General features: G+C 47.5%; 1 protein-coding gene across 23 annotated transcripts in view; it reads left to right on the top strand.

Annotated features, from left to right (window-relative positions):
- Window positions 1-20,089, top strand: part of dlg1a (discs large MAGUK scaffold protein 1a) — a 173,168-nt gene that overhangs the window by 61,277 nt on the left and 91,802 nt on the right. For all 23 annotated transcript variants that reach the window (XM_088621248.1, XM_088621039.1, XM_088621032.1 and 20 more), the window contains one exon: window positions 15,481-15,645. In XM_088621248.1, coding sequence (XP_088477374.1) covers window positions 15,481-15,645 — 165 coding nt within the window. The remainder of the gene's footprint in view (window positions 1-15,480; window positions 15,646-20,089) is intronic.

The raw sequence follows: 20,089 nt of genomic DNA, 5'->3' as shown, positions 1-20,089 counted from the left end.
GCTCTGACCTGGCCCTGGTCAGCAGTGCTCATTATTATGGTATGACATTCTTGATTGTATGTTGACTTATTTCTTTTGCAGCTTGTGTTGAATGAGTTGTGTGCATGGAATCAGTTTTGTGGATGAGAGTTGGATCCTTTATGTAGAAAAAGTGGTCTTCTGAAGTCATCGCGGTTAAACGTCACTTTGGAGAGCCTGCTAGTTTATAAATCTTAAGGAATGGCAACAGTTTAGAAGATGACCAAGAGTGCTTGCGTAACTGTAGTTCTTTGTGCAGTTTGGGACTGCAGCAAATTCGTACTGGTCCATGAGATCCAGTGTTGTGTACACAAAGTAGTAACACAGCCTTTATTTTTTTAATCACATCAATTTAGCAATCAAAGCTGTCCAGACCCACTCATAAACATGCAGTCTATTCACTGGATGTTAAGCAAGCTTCAATGAAGTGGTAAGAAAAAAAACCCAGTAGATTTCAGACTAAGTACAGTGGGGGGGACTGATCCAGCTAAATTTGTGCTGCAGGGACCGCACTATTATTTAGTAAGTGCATTGTCTCTCAGCTGCAGCTCTCAGCTCTAGTTTGAATGCAGCTGGCAGATGTGTTCCTAAGAACCTGCAGTGCTGTTTTTTGTAGGGAGGTGGGGGAGTTGCATATCTCTGCAAATCACATGTTTGGTGCTTCATCCAGAAATGTGCTGGAGGAGAAGAAGGGCTGGAAGGTGGAAGGAAGTGTGTTTGGGTCATCCTGCTGATCAGTAGCTGTATCAAAGCTGGCACGGTACGACACCAGTGACTCAGTACCCACAACATGACTTGGCAGTTTGATGTTCTACACACCCACGCTCCTTTGTGTAAAAAAAAAAGTGCCTTCTGTTGTCCCTTCGCACTTAACTCTACGCAGTTTCCATTGACGCTCCCCTTGTTGTCGAATTTTGAAAAGCTGTCAGTCTCCGCAGAAGGCTAATGACTTAATTTCAGGCTAATGAGATGATGAATTCTTCCCGGCTGGGTGAAGCACAGTCTTCGTATCGGATTCCTTCTGCTTGCCGCTCTCCTCGTGCTGTCTCCCTGCGGCGATGGGGGGTGTTTTAATCAGAATTGAGACTGATTGTCGAGGTGGGGTTACACAGGAAAAGATGGGGGGAAAAAAATCTTTGAAACACCCAGCTCCTGCTGTCAACGTGTGCTGTATCAATTGGAGGTGCGCAGACTTGTTTCCTTTGCCACCAGCCCAGCCTTAATCCCAGAAAGTACGGATTTCAGAATAATTGGAGTAACAAGCCGTACTTAACATTCGCAAGTTAAAACTGGGTTTCCTGAGTACCACAGAGTGCAGAGCAGTAATGCAAGGTGCAGGAGCATTAGGGGTAATGCGATGTCTGGTGGATGAACTGATGAATGCAGTGCCACGTCTGCTTGTGGTTTAAAAGGTTGGCCTACTGCAGTGTATTAAAATCCCACAGACCCAATGGAAAAAGAGATTTTTCTAGGTTCTTCTTCTAGGGAGCAGTTGGTCTGCAAAGACCAAAAGGATAACATTATCCGGAGGGGGGGGGAGTCTGTCAGGGACATTGCATGATGTTATTTCTGTATTTGTTTTCTCAGCAGTCTGAGAAAGTCTAGTTAGTCTTGCTGGTGTTTTTAAGAAAACAGAGGAGACAGACTTGAATCACCTCTTTATCTCGTCACTCCCATCTTATTTCTGTCTCCCTGACCCCCTGGTCTTCAAGTGGAGATCGTATTAATGTAGCCACCATCTGTTCTTCTGCTCGTACCCTCTGCACAGCAAACATCCCAGGTCCCTTCCCGTTTTTAACGCCCCATCCACCTGTCTGGGTTTCGGATTTCGTGAGTCAGCCGGCGTCCCGGATCTGAAGTGCTTCTAGAAGCCCGATTACTCCTGGAGATCACCTGGGTACCCTGGCGAGAACAGCAGACCTGTCCTCTGCTGTATATTCATCCAGGGGCTTTTCCCAAACCATGTTTCCCTCTTTATCTGCTGAACCGCACTCCAGCTGCGCATTGGCCTGAATGTCCATCTGTGTTGAAAAGAAGTGCAATCTGTTGTATTGCCTCTTCACTCTGTGGAATAAGGCACGGGGCACTTCAATATGTCCTTAACTGTTGCATAGTACTGTATTGGTTCACCACCCAGCTGAATTGGGTGGTGTTGGCATAAAGACATGTAACATAGTGAGGATTTGTGCAGTTTTTCATCTCGCAGATGCTTATAAAGGGGGAATGAAATCCTGCCTATGGGAAGAGTTTGGCAGCTCCTCCCCCAACTGATCAAATGTGGAAAATTTGCTCTTAAGAGCGACTGCATTGGTTTTGTTTCCAATACTGCTTTTACTAATGACTGCTGGATGCTTTCCTGGTTTAAATTTCCACTATATACTTTGTAGGGCGAAACGTCATGCTAAATTAGTTTTAGTAAGTCCAGCAAAGAAATACACTGTTGATGTTCCATTTTAAGCAGTAAAATACCACACAGGTATTAGTCGTCTGCCTTCACTTGTACTCCTTACCAGGTTTTTATCTAGGGACCCCTAAAATCTGGTCAAACAGTTGCATTGAAGTCCTCGTGCATCAGCAGCAGCACCCCAAGTCTCCTCTGTCTCCCCACTGACATCGTGAGCCCCAGCAGTCCAGAGCTCCGGGTTGGTACCAGTACCAGAACAGACCAGGACCCAGTGAAGCTGGGAGGAGGAACACAGGTGCCAACAGCACCCTTTCACCTGAGACTGGACCTGCCCACCAGAACCAGGACTACTCCTGCTCCAGCGTGACGCCTGTCGGGGGGGGGGATCTCCACTGGAGACCCGTTTCCTGAATTTAACCTCTGCTCACTCCCGAGATGTGCGACTGCACCCAGGCGGCTGCCTCCTGGACAGAGCGCACCAGGAAGCTTCTCCTCCAGGTTAAATTCAAGAGGGATGCGCTCGGTGCCAGGAGATTCTCCCTTTGCTACATGCTGCACTGGGCACTTGAGCTCAGGGAGTGATGCAGGAGCTTTCATCATTAAAGCCCCGATACTGAAATATTGCGTAGTGCGTTTTACAGCTGCAGCCACAGATATTGGCTCCCCCTTGGACAGTTATTCACTCATTCATTGAGCATGTTAGGTATTTTTATTCTTTACCTCCTTCAGTGATACCTCTTGTAAAGTTATTGAACTTGCGCTCATCCTAGGATGCTACAGTTAAGATGCTTTTCCTAAGTGATTGAAGACAGGTGTTGCAAACTAAAGTATTAACGTTATTAGGGGAGATTGCTTGGGTGCATTATAGAGCTCTAGAGCACTGATATTGATTCCTGGTCCTGCAGGGATGCAGTGTCCTCTGCTTTTCACGCCCCCTAGATTTTTAATGACTTTATTTGAATTAACTGTTCACTTACAGTGTCTATTTTTTCCAGTTTCCGTGTCTCTCCTCACTAGAGATTATACAGTAAGTCTGCTGCAAAACCTGGTGGACTGCAGCCCTCCGAGACGGGACTGAATATCCCTGTTCTGGGCAGTAGCAATATGAAGTGCTTATCCTAGACTTTGTATTGTTAAGTTAAAATGCCAAACACTCACTCACGTCTGTTCACAATTCTCCTTAACGTGAAAGCTGTGTGCAAGTAGCTGTGGAACAAAAGTGCTGAAATTGCGGTGAAAGTTGAAAACAGGTGTTGGACTTGTGCCTGTCAGGGGCTGCGACTGTGGCCCTTTGCAACACTGGGGAATGCTCTCGCAGAGCGAAGCGGCGTGGCCATCGCAGAGCCAGCTCGCTGAGCAGCCCTGTTGGGTTACTGGGACATGGCATTCTAATGTGTTAGAAGCGTGGCACACATTTAAATTCCAAATGATGCGGAACAATTCAAAGCTAGACTTGAGAAGTCGTTTCTGAGACGTTGGAAATCGAACAATTTATTAGTTCTCCATTGTGGGCTGGGGCTGAGCAGCAGAGCAGGTGAGCACAGTCTCCCTGCGTTAGAAGCTTTATTCAGGAACTGAAAGAAAATGTCATTCCTTGTGCCTCTCTGCTCCTTCTCTTATTCTTGTATTACAAGAATATTTTTTACAAGAATTGTTAGAGATCTTACTAGCCTTTTTTCTGCTTTCCGAGCTCTGAAAAGTTACTCAGCATGCTGAGAGATCTACAATGTTCACCTAAATCGTGTCTCATAGTTCCCAGTGATGTACTGTACACACTTCTACGTCTTAATCTTGATTTCACTGTGGGGGAGGCAGTACATTTTTTTAAGAATCCCTTTTGCTCGTCAAACAAACATGGCATTTTTCATCATGTATCCAATTTGTTCACATTTATCCAGTGTCCACTACCAAAGAGCATCTAAGCACGTCAAAACACGATCTTGTTATTGAGTGCAGCTGACTCTGTGCTTAATCCCCAGCTCGGTATGCATCCTGCACTAATGTGGTTGTTAATGTAGTTCTCATCAATTGAAGGAACTGACATCAAATTCAATTTTCTAAAGTATTATGTAATTTTATCATCTTTGAAGATAAACGTTATAATGTGCATGTGACAATAAGGCCGAATTATTCAGTGCAGTTCAGTTTATCTCACTGTGCATAGAAGGCTTTCTCCACTTCATTTCTCCCCCCCTTTGGATGTGTTCAACTGCCCCCTGATTTGAAAGTGAGAAGACTGCGTTTCAGCCACATTTCAGCTGTGACCACCTGAGTTCTGAGTGTCACAGGAAGACGTCTGCTCCTTGACACATACGGGGTGCACCGGTGTGCTCTCCAGCTACCACGCCACAGACAGGGCTCGCTGAACAGCTGCAAGGTGCCAGATTGCAAGTTCCTGAAGAGCGTAACCTTCTCTTCCAGGTGCCGTTCCTTTCTTTTTCAAGCCCTGCATCCCTCAGGCCTGTGTTCCCACTGCACGCCAGCAGAGCGCGTGTCCGGTACATCGTGCCTGTGTTCCCACTGCACGCCATCAGAGCGCGTGTCCCGTACATCGGTGTTCAGGGGTGCCTGTTGCTCACGAGAGTGTGGCTCTTTCAGCTTCAGCTTTGGGATTCTTCAGGATGCTGGGGGACTTTTTTTTCTTCCTTTGGCAGTGTTTCTTAATGAGTGCTCCGATTTTTAAATAGGATATGAAGAATTATTTTAAAGCAAATTCTACAAGTTTGGAATAGTCGTTAAACATGTGCTTAGGCTAAGTAGACACCTGATGACAGCAGCTGTCACCTAACGCATTGTTAAAACCTTTTTAATTAGTTCCAAGAAAAAAAGCACATGATTGTTTTATATGTTGTTGGGAGACACTGCGATATTAGTTAAAACCTCTATAGTTCATCCCACCCAACCACTAAAATCTGCTGTACCAGTGTATTGTGGTCTTTGAAGCAGCTTGTGTGGTGGTCTTGAAGAATTTAAGAAGTTTGCAAATAGCCGGGGCGTCCCCAGAACCAGTGCTGAGCATTTCAGCCACACCTTGGTCTAGAAGCAGGACTACTCTTTAGATCAGTTGCACTTCCTGCTGTTGTGCCTGTTGCTGAATAAGTTCAGACCCTCCAGCTTGTTTGGTTGCTGTTCTTTGATTGGCCATCCGGCCGTTTCATGACGGAACGCTTCGTATTGGTTTCGGTGGCACGGCAGAGCAGCTTGTTCCCTTCTCCCGCAGCCCTTAGTGTAAAGCAGCGCCTCCAGTTCTCGGTTTCAGTTCGCTTCCTCGTGTTTTCGGGACGGTGTCGGAGCCCGGCTCCTGCTTTGCCTCTCGCTCAGTTGTGCCCTCGCTGCGTCGTCGTCGTCCCTGTGATGCGCTTCCTGTGGAAGGCGAGGAGATGGCAGCGCGTCTTTTGAGGACAGTGTGGGCTCTGCTTGCACAGGCCCTTCCGCTGTGCTCCATATGGTGCTGTACACCCCCTGTTGGGCGGGGCTGAGCTGAGCCCGGCCGACGGCGGCTCCGGCAAGCTCTTTCGGGAGGTCTGCTGAGACTCCGAGACAAGCCGCCACGAACCTGGCACTCCTCTCTTCCTCTGTCCTGCACGGGCAAGTGTACGGTCTGTAGAACTGAGCAGTATTCTGCTCCTCTGAATGTGTAAGGAAGGATGGGGAATAGGGAGCAAGTGAAGGCCAATTCCAAAAGTTGAAAAGCAGAAAGAAAACATTTCAGCTGTTCACCCTTCTTCAGGTTCTTCAGGCACTCAGACATGCAGTCTCCATCTTTGCTTGTTCCTCTGTAGCCAGCGCACGCTGGTGCAGCGCCCTGCTTGAATCCTGCGCTTGTGTCTGAATGTTCATTTCGGCATTGATCTGGTCAATGTCCATTTGAATTGAAATGTGTAGGTGTAGAGTTTTGTATTGCCACTAGCTCATGGCAGTAGTGTGGGGAGAGCTGAGAAACGTGCGACCAGCTTTGCGCTGCTCAGGATCTACTTATTTTGTTGTTGTTTCTTTGTACATGTTGAAAGCCTGATTTCTTATTCCGGGCAACAAGCCAAGGCTGAAACCTCCTCAATTCAGATGAAGCAAAAGAGCCCAGTAGTGCAATTTAGCTCACCAGCGGAGTGCATTATTTTGAAATGCGTCCCATAGTTTTAAGCTCCTTTTTGGAGAAACAAGTCATTTAGCCGGTCAGAAATTGTAAAAAGAAACTCAGAAATAAGCCCTTGTATTTAAGATGATGGATTAAGTGGTATTGGAAGTAATGTAGCACCTTAAATCATTGATTTTACCAACTATCTTTCCAGAGACAAGACCTGTAGCCTTTGATTATTCCAAGATAGTCTTGCTGAACTTCAGAAACTTGCGGTTATTAAACGAGATTCAGCAAAGTGTTTTGCTTCAGCTCCTGACTGCCCCCTGACCTGCCGGGCTGAAACATTCCTTTCACTCTTCATTAAGAGCAGTAATATTTGACTGCCTCTGGATTTGTGTCCTATATGAAGAAAAGACAACGTAAATATAGGGTTAGTCCACAGTTGGTGAACAGAGTTTTGCATCTTTATTCTTGCATTCCTTCTTATACTCATGAAAGGAAATTGGCAAAGGAAACACTTGAGCAATGCTTTTTCTCCAGTATTCCTGAGTATGCCGTATGGGCCTCTGTAGGTGAAGCACAACTGGAAATTGGATATCAGCCAGAGGTTGCCTGAATAAATTGGAAAAGGAGTCCTGGAGCAGGGTTGTCTTCTCCTCGTGATGTCTGAAGGCACCCGGCTGTGCTAGTGTCTTTCTAGAAATGCACGTGTGAAATCCTAAGATTGGGTAGCTAGAGCAAGTGCCATGTTACTGGTTGCTAAGAGATGCTGCTCTCACCTCTACCACAGCATCTATGTTCATGGAGGCTGGGGACAGAGAGAGGCTGTTTTCTGCTGTTCCTTGAAGCTGGTCTCTGAGCAGTGTTGTGCGTGCCAACCAGTTCCTGAAAATGCTTGCTAGTCTGGATTGGAATCTCCGGGAAGTGTCACCCATGTGTTCACTGAATAACACAAGTAAGCTAAACCTCTTAAGGCTGAAAACTCTTGAGTCATTCTCGGGTGTATTCAAGTGTTCTATACTTAGAAATGCACCGTTACAGCTGTAGAGATCTCAAACCTCAGATTTAACCGTGATTAGACGGCAAATTTATTCACAGCGGTTACCTGCAAGGAAAAGTCCTCTTACTAGCACAGGGGGGAGGTTTCCTGTCTCTTGTGCATTGCCTGGCCTTGCAGTTGTCTCGTGGGAAGTAAAGGCTGAGGAGTGCAGATGGGGTGAAGGTGAATCTTAGTGAGCTGAGGCTGCCTCTGGACAGCAGAGAGAGGGGTCTGTGCGCAGTGACAGGCCAGGGACCGAGCAGCTGCACTGCACACGTGCCCTGAGCTTGTACCGAATGAGTATGACTATACTAATCCCCACTCCTTTGTCAGTCGGTAGAATAGTAAAAACAAAACTGCAATACTGAAGAGTTCCTCTTCACACTATAGCCTTCTGACTTGTCTTGTCTGCTATAAACCGTGCACGAACAGCTGTTTTGCCTTTGTTGTCCTAATGTTGACCTCTTTTATCTTAATTTTCAGTTTGTATTGGATTGTTGCACATCTAAATCTAATCTCCTTATGCTTAAAAAAATATAGGATGTTGTCCCGCGGTATTTGTTTAACACTAGGACACGGTTTGACTCATCTTGCTTGTTGGGTTGTTAATCAATCCAGATGCTTTTTGAAACTTTCATAGCGTGGCTGGGTAGTTTATTCCACATCTCCCCGACTCTCTTTGTAGGACAGCTGCATCCCTTTTCAGGCCTGATTGCTGCGTTTTATTTTATTTATCCACTGAATTTGAGATTGCCAGTTCCCCCCCCCCCCCCCCCCCATCTCACTTCAGAGCTGCGGTCCCTGTGACCGAGAATGAGGAAGAGGAGGCTGACTCCTCCTCCCCGTGGTCCTCCCCTGCAGGGCCTTGCTAGCTGGAGGAGAGGTGTGTCCCTCAGACACTCCACCACACGTCCGGCCACTGGGGGGCTCTGTTGCTGAGAGTTAAAACCCACCGCCTTCTCGGCAGTGCCCTGCCTCTTGCGGATTCCCGGTCTGTCGTGAGCCCGGCTCGAACCTGTGACCCCGGAGCACAACCAGCACCTGCACCGGTTGAGCCGATCGGAAGCCTGACCCTCCCATTTGTCTTTGCCGGAGTGGTTTAAAAGGAAGGCCAGTGGGCTGACGTATACCACGCTCTTGCCTGTGATCTTGAGGTGAGGTCTGATGGGTGATCAAAGGTGACCTTTAAATCGTAGACCCCAAGATTTGACACACGAATCAAGGATTTTATCAGCCCCTATAGTCATCTGTACATTTTTTTTTTTAGATTCTCGTTTTCATGACTCAGAACCCTTTGCAGATCAGCTGCAGCACCTGGCTCAGGCGGCGTGGAGTGTTTCTGCAGCACCTAGTCCGAAATCTGAGGTTTCCTGCAGCACCTGAAGCTTAAACACTTGTAAGAGACGGCTTTGAGGTTCTGTGAGGTTTGGGCTGGAATCCTAGATAATGAATACTGACAGCTTAGGGGGGAGTTTTACCAAGTTATTTGATGAAGGTGATGAAACTATGATATGGAGGTTAAAATATTTTCTTTCATTTTTTGTCCATATGCATGATCCTGTCGGTCAGGTATTTGCTTATTTTCTCTTTATAACATTTGAGGTTATATTTGATGTTGCTCGTTTAATCTGTGCTCGAACGTTTCTTAGGTCTCAGTTGTATTATGCTGCCTGTCACTCCCTTAGACTGGAGATCCGTGCATCAACTCTTGGAGAACTGGAGGCCTTTTCTGATTCTTGTTATAACTATGTAATAAGTCTACAATCTCAGTGTTGTACAGGAGGTTTAACATCGATTTTGGCAGTGAGCTCCAGAGACCTGGTGCTAGACAGGAGAATGCTGTCTTGCCTCCAGTGTGGAGGCTTCATCTGGATAACAAGACCTGAATCAGCAGATCTCAGATTCAAGAGCCAGACTATACTCGTTCAGTAATTGTCAGCTCTGCTTCTGATACTTTAATTGGACAAGTGATTTAAATAATTGGTGTATGTTAGTGTTTTCCAGGTCACAGCTTTCTGATTCCCTGCTCGGCAGTGTAGTGGGAAGGCAGAGAGGAGGGGAAGAGATAAGATAGGATCACTTTATTAGCCGTATACAATTTCTCACATACCCCAGCTTGCTCTCCATGAGACAGACACACAGACCTGGAGAGACGCTTGGGGTCAGAGCACAGGGTCAGCCATTTATACAGTGCCCCAGGAGCAGCTGGGGTTAAGGGACTTGCTCAGGGGCCCAATGGAGTAGGATTTGAACCAGCACCCTTCCAGCCACAGGTGCAGATCCTGAGGCACAGAGCCACTGCTCCGCCCTTTTCTTTTTTTAAGAGAGGCCTTCCCACATGGCTCTTAGCGTGGACTTGTCCTCACCACATGGTGGCAGCACTTTGAGTGAGCATGGGGCCGCTGAAGTAGAGCAGAATCCATTTCATCCCCCATCTTCTCCTCTGTGTAAGGGCCTGTGGGGGTATGACATGAAGGAAAGGGCTACAGCGCCCTTTTCCCCAAGTCCTGTTGGCTTAGATCTCAGATGAGGAGAAGAGGCCTGGTGGCACCTGTTCAGAGCTGGAGAAAGGAGCTCGGCCTTCTGGTGATGGAGGTGGCGGGTGCCGCACTGAAGGGTGTTTTGAGAGCAGAAAAGAGCAGATTTGCTTCGCTCTCTGAAGATCTGCTGCAAGTATGAATGTTTCTGGCGTCGCAAAGCAGGAGAAAGTCTAGTGCATGACATGCACACCACATCCTATCTGTGAAGGAGGAGTACGGCCTTGTCAGGAAAAGGGCATGCGGGTTTTGTGAAAGTTTATTTACTGTAGTACAGCATTCTGTTAATCATATCGGTATCTCTTAAAATAACTAGAAAAACTTATCACGAGTACTTAAATTCCCACAAAACAGGGCTTTTGTTATCAGCGGAGTACATAAGGAACATTTTTTGGTCTTGTTGTACAGCATGTGGTCGTGCCACTGCTGTGTATTTTAGGGATGCGCAAGTGATACTGTGCGTTAACGGTGGACATGAACAGGAGCAGTTTCCTTCCAATAGGGGAACTTCCCCTTCCCCTCTTTAACTTGAGCATCACCTGCAGCAGGAAGTGCAGTCAAGCAAAGATGGTGCCCGTTGCTGTGGCAGCGGTGCCTGCTGTGCTTTCTGCTCCCAGTGAAGGGAGTGGGTGGTGCACGCTGCTGCAGGCGGAGGGTGTTTTCTGTCAGGGGAAGCCCTGTTCTGAATTGTTCAGGCTAAAAAAAAATGTTTCTGTTCGCTCTCTCGCACTTACAATCTGGCACTGCGAAGTGGTCAAGCTGAATGCAGAGCTCATGTTCTTTCACTCTTACTGGAGTGTAATTGGGTGATTCTACTGCAGTCCGGCCACTTGCAACTCGAGAGGTCGTACTAATGCAGGGAGCGAGGCAAAACTGGTCAAAGTGTGAAGTATTGAATCTAAAAGGGGGGCAGTCTCCCATTCGGGGGCAGCAAGTTTCAATTCAGGACTTGAAAAAATAAGCAGAGGAGGTTAGTTGCTACAAAGTCTACTATATTAAATGATTTAATTAATTAACGAGGGTCAAACCATCCATAAATGCCTCATTAATGAATGTTTGAGGTTTGCAAATTATACATTAGAAATGTGTAAACCCTCCAAGTACCAGAAATGGGAGTGTTAGATGCACAGAATTGAATTGTTTGCTTAGTTTTCCAGTACTGCTCATGCAGTCAAAGTTGCATCCCTGATTTTGTTATAAGCCGTGTTTAAGATGGGAGACTGGAACAAGCTACAAAGCTATGCTGGAGAAGTTGATTAAGGAAAGGCTGGATGACCATTCTGGATCAGTTAGCTGCTAGCAACCTAATGAGATGGATGAGGCAAACTGCGTTCTCTCGGTGGTAAACATTCATGTGTTCCTTATCCAATTAAAGGAACGTGTGCAATACACTGTTTTTTCATTTTTATTTGTCAAGGCAGTATGTGTGACAAGCTTGAAAAAAACAGATATCGCAGCCCTTATCTGCTGTCATGTGCACGAGTTTCAAGCTTAGGCCTCTGTGCTGCCAGGTGAAGGCACTCACCCGGGGCTGCGAATGATGACCCCTGCAGCAGAGTCATGGAGAGGAGCTGGCTGTTGCACACAGGCTGCAGCAGCAGATCTCCGAGCTATGTTATAGCACCTCCAAATTCTTCAGGTCCCAGTCTGGCCTGACGGGGGCATGCATCTCGCTCGTCGGAGTGATACCTGCATGATCGCTTTCACCCGCTCATATTTTGCAGGGCACCTTTGAGTGCTCAACGCTACGCGGAAAACTGCAAACAGGGCCGAAAAGGACTGTCTTCACCTCTTCTTGTAATTCAGAATCTGAGGGGGGGAGATGATGAAGAGAGCAGGCTTTCAATTTTAAATAACTTTTATTCCAAACCCCCCAGTGTGTGATTGCTTTGGTTATTGTGCACTCCTCTTCCAGCGTTGTCCTTTCTGTACCTGAGCACACTCGTCTGCCACGGAGCACGATACTGACAGCTCAAAACATGATCCTTTTTGTCCAAAATGAGCTTCATTACCTGCTTCCCCACTGCCCTGTGTGGGTTTTGTGTGGTGAAGTGTGAGGAGATTGAGAATCTATGCGAGCTGTCCGAGCTAGCGGTCCGCTTGCTTCTTCATCTCCATCCAGCACATGCAAGGTTCTGGTGCCATGAAACTTAACATGAGTGGTCAAATAACATTAGAACTGATCTGAAGGATCCTACTGTAAGTTAATCTGCACCCTTACCAAATGTTTTTTTTTCTCTTATTGGGTAGTCATCTTTATTTCACCCTGGTTGCTTAAGGAGAGCCAAAGCCGTCGTGACTTTTAATTATTTTAGATGTCATCCGCAAAGCTCTGTCAATCTGCAACACCACCCAGCGAGATTAGTTTTTAAAACCCGTGGAACAGAGCGCTGTCTAACTACAGCAGCAACTGTGAATCCAAGAATGTGGTTTCTGGTGAGCTTCAGCATAGCTAAATCCTGCAAATCCTCTAAGCGCTGAATAGGTCTTGTCAGTCAAGCCCCACGTTAGCGTATCAGATCAGTCGGTGTACTGGAGCAATCTTCATCCTGGCACTATAATTTAACACGGGGGAGTCTTCCTCCTATGGCAAATCCTCTTTAGTTAGCACCTTGGAAATGCCAAAGTACGTTGCAGGATCTTAAATGTGTTGCATAGCCTGACAAGCTTCTGAAGACCCATCGGCACTTGCAGGATGCTAATGGAATGAGTTTTTTTTTTTTGTATGTGTTTTTGGACTAGAGCAGTGTGGATAACCTGTTAAAGAAATCTTTCAAACACGCAGGCTGTGGAGTACAGTGACTTGTTCATACAGTTACATGCGTCTGATGCTGAAAGTGCTGGTATCTGCCCTTGCTGCTACTTCATTACCATATTCTACAGATTCATTTATTTAGGTAATACCTCAATTTTGTTCAGGCCTGGACTCCAACAGCAAGTTTTGTGAAGCCTCTCACAGCCCTCAGATCCCTAGTTTCACACTGCTACTGGAGAATTATCTAAGGAACATCATAACCCATTGAAAAGGCAGCTGCATTTGCAGGCATCTTGGGTAGTAACTGCATTTCTTCTCCCTCGTAGTTCACACCAGTTCGAGGTAAGTTAGTGTCGCCAAGATCAGATTCAAGCATTGATCGCGCTAGGGAGCCAGGGGAGAATTCCCAACAGAGTTTCAGGAGTGGGGAATAGAAAGGGCAGCTTCTCACAACATGCAAAAACACGGCAGCATGATTTTTTTTCCCCTCCCGTCGGCACTTTCAGAACCACGTTCGTTGTCATCACTCAGTGACAGGGAGTCTGAGTTGTGGCCTGACATGACCTTCCTCAGTTATTTCTTTATTCAAACCAAGAGAATGAGGTACACATGCAGTTCTGGGTTTTTAAATGGCAAATGCAGTTAGTCAGCTTCCAGTGTTGGGCAGTATGCTACTAAAGTGCTACCAGAATAGTATTGCGCCCCTTTGGGAATCCACAGTGCTCTTTGTGAGAGGTCAGGCAACGAGCCACTACAACTGGTCTCCTTCCCCAGGCATCAGAATTCATTGAGCCTGCAGTGCTCCATGCAAACTGCCATTGACAGCCAGTACTGTACAAAAACACTTGTTTCTTGAAGTACTTTTCATGTAATTTTAAAGCTCGTACAAGACACTTCTGAGTTTTCAGGGGCTATGTGGACTGAAAGTAGCAGCAGGGTGTGTTTTTGCGTTTCCTTGTTTCCTGCTTGTTTATCAGGTTGGCTGTATTTGTACGATTTCCTCCGTGGCTCTGCAGTCGGAAAACCTCTTGCTGTGCTACACCTGCTTGTTCCTAAAGAGAGGACACAATGAAGATGTCCTGCACTGTCACTCAGAGCTTACTAGGGTACATGTTTCGTGTCTGTTCCAGGTGGTTGAAAGAAGTCTGCTTGGTTGTGTGACGCTTGGTGTGGGTGGTGAGTGGTGGAGGGTGAGGCCTGGTGTGCTGCTGTGTCTCTGTGAGCAGTCTCCCAGGTCCGAGAGGTGGCGTTGGTTGTGTGCTGAAGAAGCACGCGTCTGGAGGTGTGGTTCACAGTGCTGCTTCTGAGTTTCTTCGAAAGCATATCGAGTAATTTCAGGTTCTGGGTTTGTAAAAGTGAGCGGATAGCTGTTACGGCCCCCTGTTCTCTTTCTGAAAGTTACAGAGTTCCTCTCCGGGTCTGTGCTGTTTTACAATACTTAAAGGGAACAGAAGACAGGAGACCTTGTGGCCCATCTAGCTTGCTTGGTAGTTGGTAGCTGCTTAATTAATCCCGGGATTTCATCCCGCCAGGACTAAGCCGCGATATCCGCTTCAACAACAGCTTTAAGTGCAATTTCACATGGTTCCCACTGGTATCTTCGGGTTCTTGTCTCCCTGTTCGTTCTGCTGGGCTGTCTTTGTCGGGGCCCTTAAGGATTGTGAATACTTGTATCAGGTCCCCTTGTGTTCTCCTCTGTTCGAGACTAAAAAAGTTCAGGTTCCTTCGCTGTGTGGGAAAGTTACTGCACTATCGCCAGGGCAGGTGGTGGGAGGAGTGGGGTTGGGGTGGGATGTCTTTCCGATGCTGAAAGTGTTTGCTGTTGAAAAGGGGGGCGCATGGTGCAGCAGGAGACGCGAGGAGACACCCCTCAGTCAGTTCCCAACCATGCAGGAATGTGGAAACTGCTGCTGCCGAACAAAGCAGGGTGAACAGCACCTGGGGCTCTCTCGGACCCTGAGCACAGGTGACCCTAGTTGCCTGCTGATCCACCCTGCTCCTCGGCACCCCCTGCCGTGTCCTGTGGGTATTAACAGGGCCATGTTCCCCCTGTTAATGAAGCCAGCTGGAAGCGGGGTGAGTCTTGAATGAGGCTGGCAAACAGACAAGCAGAGCCTGTGGAGGCGGACGAGCGAGGGGTGGGCGCAGCGAGCCCAGAGCTCCCGGAGTGGGGGGGCTGTTTGTACTGCCTCCCTCCTTGAGAGTCTCTGCGAAACCGGTAGTGCGGTCCGGACACCCGAGCAAAAAAACAGATAACACGTGACAAACCACTCAAAAATAGCAGGTCCTGTTATGTCTTGAAATGATGAAGAGACTGTTGTGGTGTCTGCTGAGGCCGGTTTAGCGGGGGAAGACGTTGCAATGAATTCACCCTTTAACAGGTTTTAGAACAAGCCGTAGAAGGCGTAGTGAACCCGTCTGTGCTGTAAGGGCTTGTGTCCAGCGCTGGGCGGCACTGTGGTGCCTTTGGGTTATCGGCCACTGCGCGGTCGAGCTGCAGCACAGCGCTCTGTGTGCAGAAGGAAGGCTGTGGAGAGGGACGGGCGGCGGGGGAGTTCCTCAGCTGTGTCCGAGCCGATCTCTCACACACACACTCCCCCCCCTGCACACTTCATTCATGGCCCTTTTCTGCTCCTCTTGTGTCGGCAGAAGTACCGGTACCAAGATGAGGACACGCCTCCACAGGAGCACAGCTCGCCGCACCTGGCCAGCGAGGCGAAGGGGCCGGAGCTGGTGCACGTCTCGGAGAAGAACCTCTCGCAGATCGAGAACGTGCACGGATTCGTCTCGCACTCCCACATCTCGCCCATGAAGGTAAGGGGCCGGAGCGGCGCGGATTCCCATCCTCCGTCTGCATTCCATTCTCGTTACTTTCTGTCTTTCCCTGTTCCGTTTCGTCACGTAGGCTGAAGCAAAAAAAAAAAGGTGGGGGTTTTGTCTCTTGCCCTTGCCTCACACCCTCACACCCAGGCTCACAAGCGCACACACGCAGGTCTTCACCGAAGGAATTCTCCGCAGTGCAGCAGGTGGAAGTTCAGGCAGAAGCCACTTGTTTTCCGTGGGTCCTGTTGTTGGTGTCAGGGATCCCTCTCCGAGGAGTTAGTTTTGGGAACGGTGATGTAAGTGCTCCCTCCGGGTGGCGTGCTGTGTTTCAGCAGCAAGAGGTGTTCGATAGCATGTCCACTACCTGCTGGTCAATAAGAGGGAGGGCTGGACTTGCTGCCTCGTAAAGGACAGAGCACCCGTTGCTCTAGAAGGACAGAACGTGCACCGGTTTAGAAGTTCTTCCTTTAAGGTTCTTTTACAAAGCTCTAAACCAGCAGATTTTCATTAGCCATTATATATATATAATTTTCCAGTTTGGGCAAAAGTCTTTAACGCAGAGGAGATGTCTTGTTGATTATTTGAGGACCTCCTTCAGATTTAGTGTGCTTTTTAAAGTTCCATGTTTCAACATGATACCTGACAAACTTGTTTACCTTGTCCTTGAAAATCCATTTCTTGTGGTGGTTTCTGCTTTGCCTGCTTCACTAACTTTCAGTGGAAACCAAGGAACTGAAATTCAAGGTTTATAGACTGGCTGTAATCCTGGCCTGTCTCATCTCGCCTTGTCCTCCTTAAATCAGTAGTAAGGGGCTGCTGCTTACTGTTTATTTTGTACGCTGTTGCATGCTTTCTTTCCCTAGTTTGGAGTGTCTGTTCAGTGTTGTCATTCCTGGAGAAATCAAGGCTGGTTAATGTGTTTTCTCATCTGGTTGTCTAGCCAGTCTTCACAGCCTGTGTAGTGAACTACGTTAGTGACAGACTCCCCAGGTTGATGAGAGCTGATCTCAGCCCTGCTTGGCCTCGAGCTGCTTGCCCAGTCTGCAGGGTTTCAGGTTTAGTTGCATGATGAGTGTCTTGGTTTCAGATCCTGTTTGAATATTCTCCCATCTTTAAAATAATAGGCTGGTGTTCAAATTTCCTGTGCCCTTTTCTGGACATTTTGGCAGCTTATGGTGATGATGTCTGCACAATCTCATTGATTTTAGATTCCCTAAGAAGCTTCACACCATTTTCTTTAATGCTCTTAATCTGCTGATGTTGTAAAGTTAAAGAATTCACTGTGTTTTGTGGACAACTACATACAAGGGATTACAGGCTGTTACTACTACAGATACCGATTGTACTTTTAAAAGCAATCTATCTATGTTGCTGTTTAGCATGTAGAAATGCATATGTTCTTTCCATTAGAGCTGATACTGTGTGTATGAACCTCAGGGGTTCAGTTTTTGTGACCCTTCCCATGTCACTCTTTTCTAAGATAGATCACTTGGGAGTGCCGTTTGTGTGTTCTCCCCATTCGTGGGGGTTTCAATCAATCAAGGTTTATCAATGCACGAGCAGTACCCCACACAGCGGTGTTGTCCGCACTGAAGTGCTTTATCCGCGGAGCTGGTTAAGAGGGATAGAGTAGAAGGACAGAAGTTTATAGGGATTAGGTTAAGATTAGGATACAATAAATTACACAGCTACAATTTCCAGATTGTCGATCGGGTGCTCCGGTTTCCTCCCCCAGTCCAAAGACATGCTGGTGGGGAGCTGGCCCTGGTGTGAGTGTGTGTGTCCTGGAATGGGCTAGATCCAGGGTGGACCCTGCCTCGTGCCCCTTGCTTGCTGGGACAGGCTCTGGCTCCCCTGCAGCCCTGGACTGGGTGAAGAGGTGAGAAAATGGTTTTGCCTGGGAAGTGTCTGTTCAGCTTTTCCTTGGCTGAAACGCTGGTGGCAGCTGGCATGCCGGGAGACCACACCAGTGTTACGAGCTGGTTCCCCTCTGTAGGAGCTGACCAGTCTGCCTGGGGGTCAAGGGAGAACCAGGGGCTGACGTGGGAGGATGGACAGTGACCTCGTGGCGAGCGGAGGAAGGAGTTTTCTTAATGAGGAGAGAATAACGCTTCGTCAGAGTTCTGAGAGGAGCAGGTTGTGGCGATTTATCACCAGGCGTCCCGGTTGCAGCCTGACGATGGGAGGAGCCTAGCCGAGAGCAGCCGGAGTATTTATAGATGTAACAGGGGCAGGAAGATGAATCTTCAGCGCCCGAGAGCCGCTGACAGCCCTCCCTAGTCAGGGTGCCCTCTGCCCCGCCGGCGCAAGGGGCGGCTCGGGAGCGGGTCAGCCTGTTCGGGAGGGACCCAGCCTGTCGCCTCCTGGCACCTGGGGCTCCCTGCCCAGCGGCTGGGGGTGCCTTGTACCCCTTGGGGGAAACGGCGGCCCACAAAATGGGGACCGGAGAATCCTCCCTCCTCAGTGCTGAACCGGCCCAGACACGCTTCTTCGAGCTCTGCAGTTTTTGATGATTTGAGGAGAACTGCGATGTCTGGATTCTGACGCTCGAGGGCTCGGACTGTTCACTTGTCTTACAACCAGCGATCGGTTCAACCCTGTCAAAAACAAAAGCACAATGGCATTTGGTCATTTCACTACTGCAGTACATGCCTCTTTAAATACTCCCTTTGAATGCTTATAACCCAGTGAGCATTAAAATTCTACACGGTGCATGGGATTCAAAGTTTCTCTACCGGTATGTCCAGGGCAGCGTTTACGGAAGTCGACATTAAATGCGGATACAGCAGGGAGCAAATCATGACGAATAAGAGCAGGTGTAACACAGGAGTTGGACTTAAGAGGCCAAATCACACCTCCTTGTGTGTCACTCATCTAGCCTGTTTGTCAGTGACCAGCTCATTAATCCAAAAAGTGCCCCCTGTTCTCACTTTTAAATGCACTTCCACGTAGTTTCCGCGGTGCCCCAAGGTTTGTGTTTCAGTGTTCAGGCTATAAACATGTGGAGGCAGTGCAGAATGGATGTGGGCACCCCGCAGGTGAGTAAACATCCTCAAATGGGGAATTAAGTACAGGGTAGGAGTTGCTGAAGGATGCAGCTGAGAGCTGTGAGGCTCTCTTTAGCAGAGGAGTCTTAAAGAAGCTGGGAAAGGCAATTAGGGGCTGAGCAGTCCTGATTTCTGGGGGCAGTTCATTGCACCTGATGGAGGTAAGGTTGGAGAATGAATGATGGGAGAGAACACAGGAGCAGCAGAGTGGGCATGTGGGCTTGCGCATGTTTTTAATGAGCAGTTGATTTTTTTTTTGTCCATTGTTGGGTATAGATTGCCAGTGTAGAACCATAAAACTTGCATACACGTGCTAAGTTTCATATGTGCATTCATTGAACTGAATTAAGTCGAATGCTCTTGGGTGCCGTGTGTGAATCGTAGTCAGGATAAAGATCTCTGGTCCCACCTAGTGGATAAGTCATGTCATTGCTTTAAAACAGTTAAACCCTTCTTTGGAATTAACCAAATGAAGGAGATTTGTCTTTCTGGATTCTGCCTGGAATTAAAGATAATTTGTTGAATTTTGATTATTTTTATCTTAAATGTTGGGCTCATAAACCAGTAGGTGGTGCTTTTCCCCTTGAACCACAGTATGGAAGCCCGGCATGGTGGTAGGGGATCCTGTGCTATATTAGAAAATAAACTGAGGTCCCAACTACTTTTGGGATCCCATGGCTGTTCAGAAGAATAGGAGTGTTAACCCTGCTTTCCTGGTTAAATTCCACTCTGGCCCTGAATAATCTGGCCTCCCTCAAGATCTTTAAGTTCACTGCTTAATTCGTCTGGTGAAGCAGTTTCTCACTCCTCCCCCTTATTGTCTGTCCAGTGGGGCTGCAGGTGCAGGATAGCTGCCTGACATAGCCCAGGTGGATGCTGTTTCCTCTGCTGAAAAACACTTAGGATCCTTTGAAATTACCCTTTTTAAAAACTATAGATGAGCTAAAGGTATCTAGAGAAATGTCCAAATCCAGTACAGGAAGATATAGGTTTGCATAGAGGTGTGTTTTGCAGGCAATTTAATTTGTCCTAATTAGTGAACCCCATGCCAAAATAGAGTACAGTTTCACAATAGGGATGCGCCAAGATTTTTGCTTTCATGTGTTTAAAGATGACTGGAGTTGATTAAAATGCGAAAGGATGCTGCCAGAAGCTTTTGAAAATAAGCTTTGGAACTTTCACATGGACTCCCAACATTTTTTAATGGATTCCTAGTCTTCTGAGTTCTGCGTTTTGACTTTGAGCATGTCGTAAGGGTACCTTGTGGAAAGCATGATGACAGCGTTGGCATATCCAAAGTACAAACACTGAGTGGAAAAACTGAAAAGGTCGTCATGAAAGGTGAATCCTTCTGTGCACCTGGGCCAGGTGAGGGCTTTGATCAGGGC

The sequence above is a fragment of the Lepisosteus platostomus genome, chromosome 2 (assembly GCF_059453375.1).
Source record: "Lepisosteus platostomus isolate fLepPlt1 chromosome 2, fLepPlt1.hap1, whole genome shotgun sequence".
Classification (NCBI taxonomy): domain Eukaryota; kingdom Metazoa; phylum Chordata; class Actinopteri; order Semionotiformes; family Lepisosteidae; genus Lepisosteus; species Lepisosteus platostomus.
The sequence above is the reverse complement of the archived record's forward strand: the minus strand, read 5'-3'. Positions and strand labels throughout refer to the sequence as shown.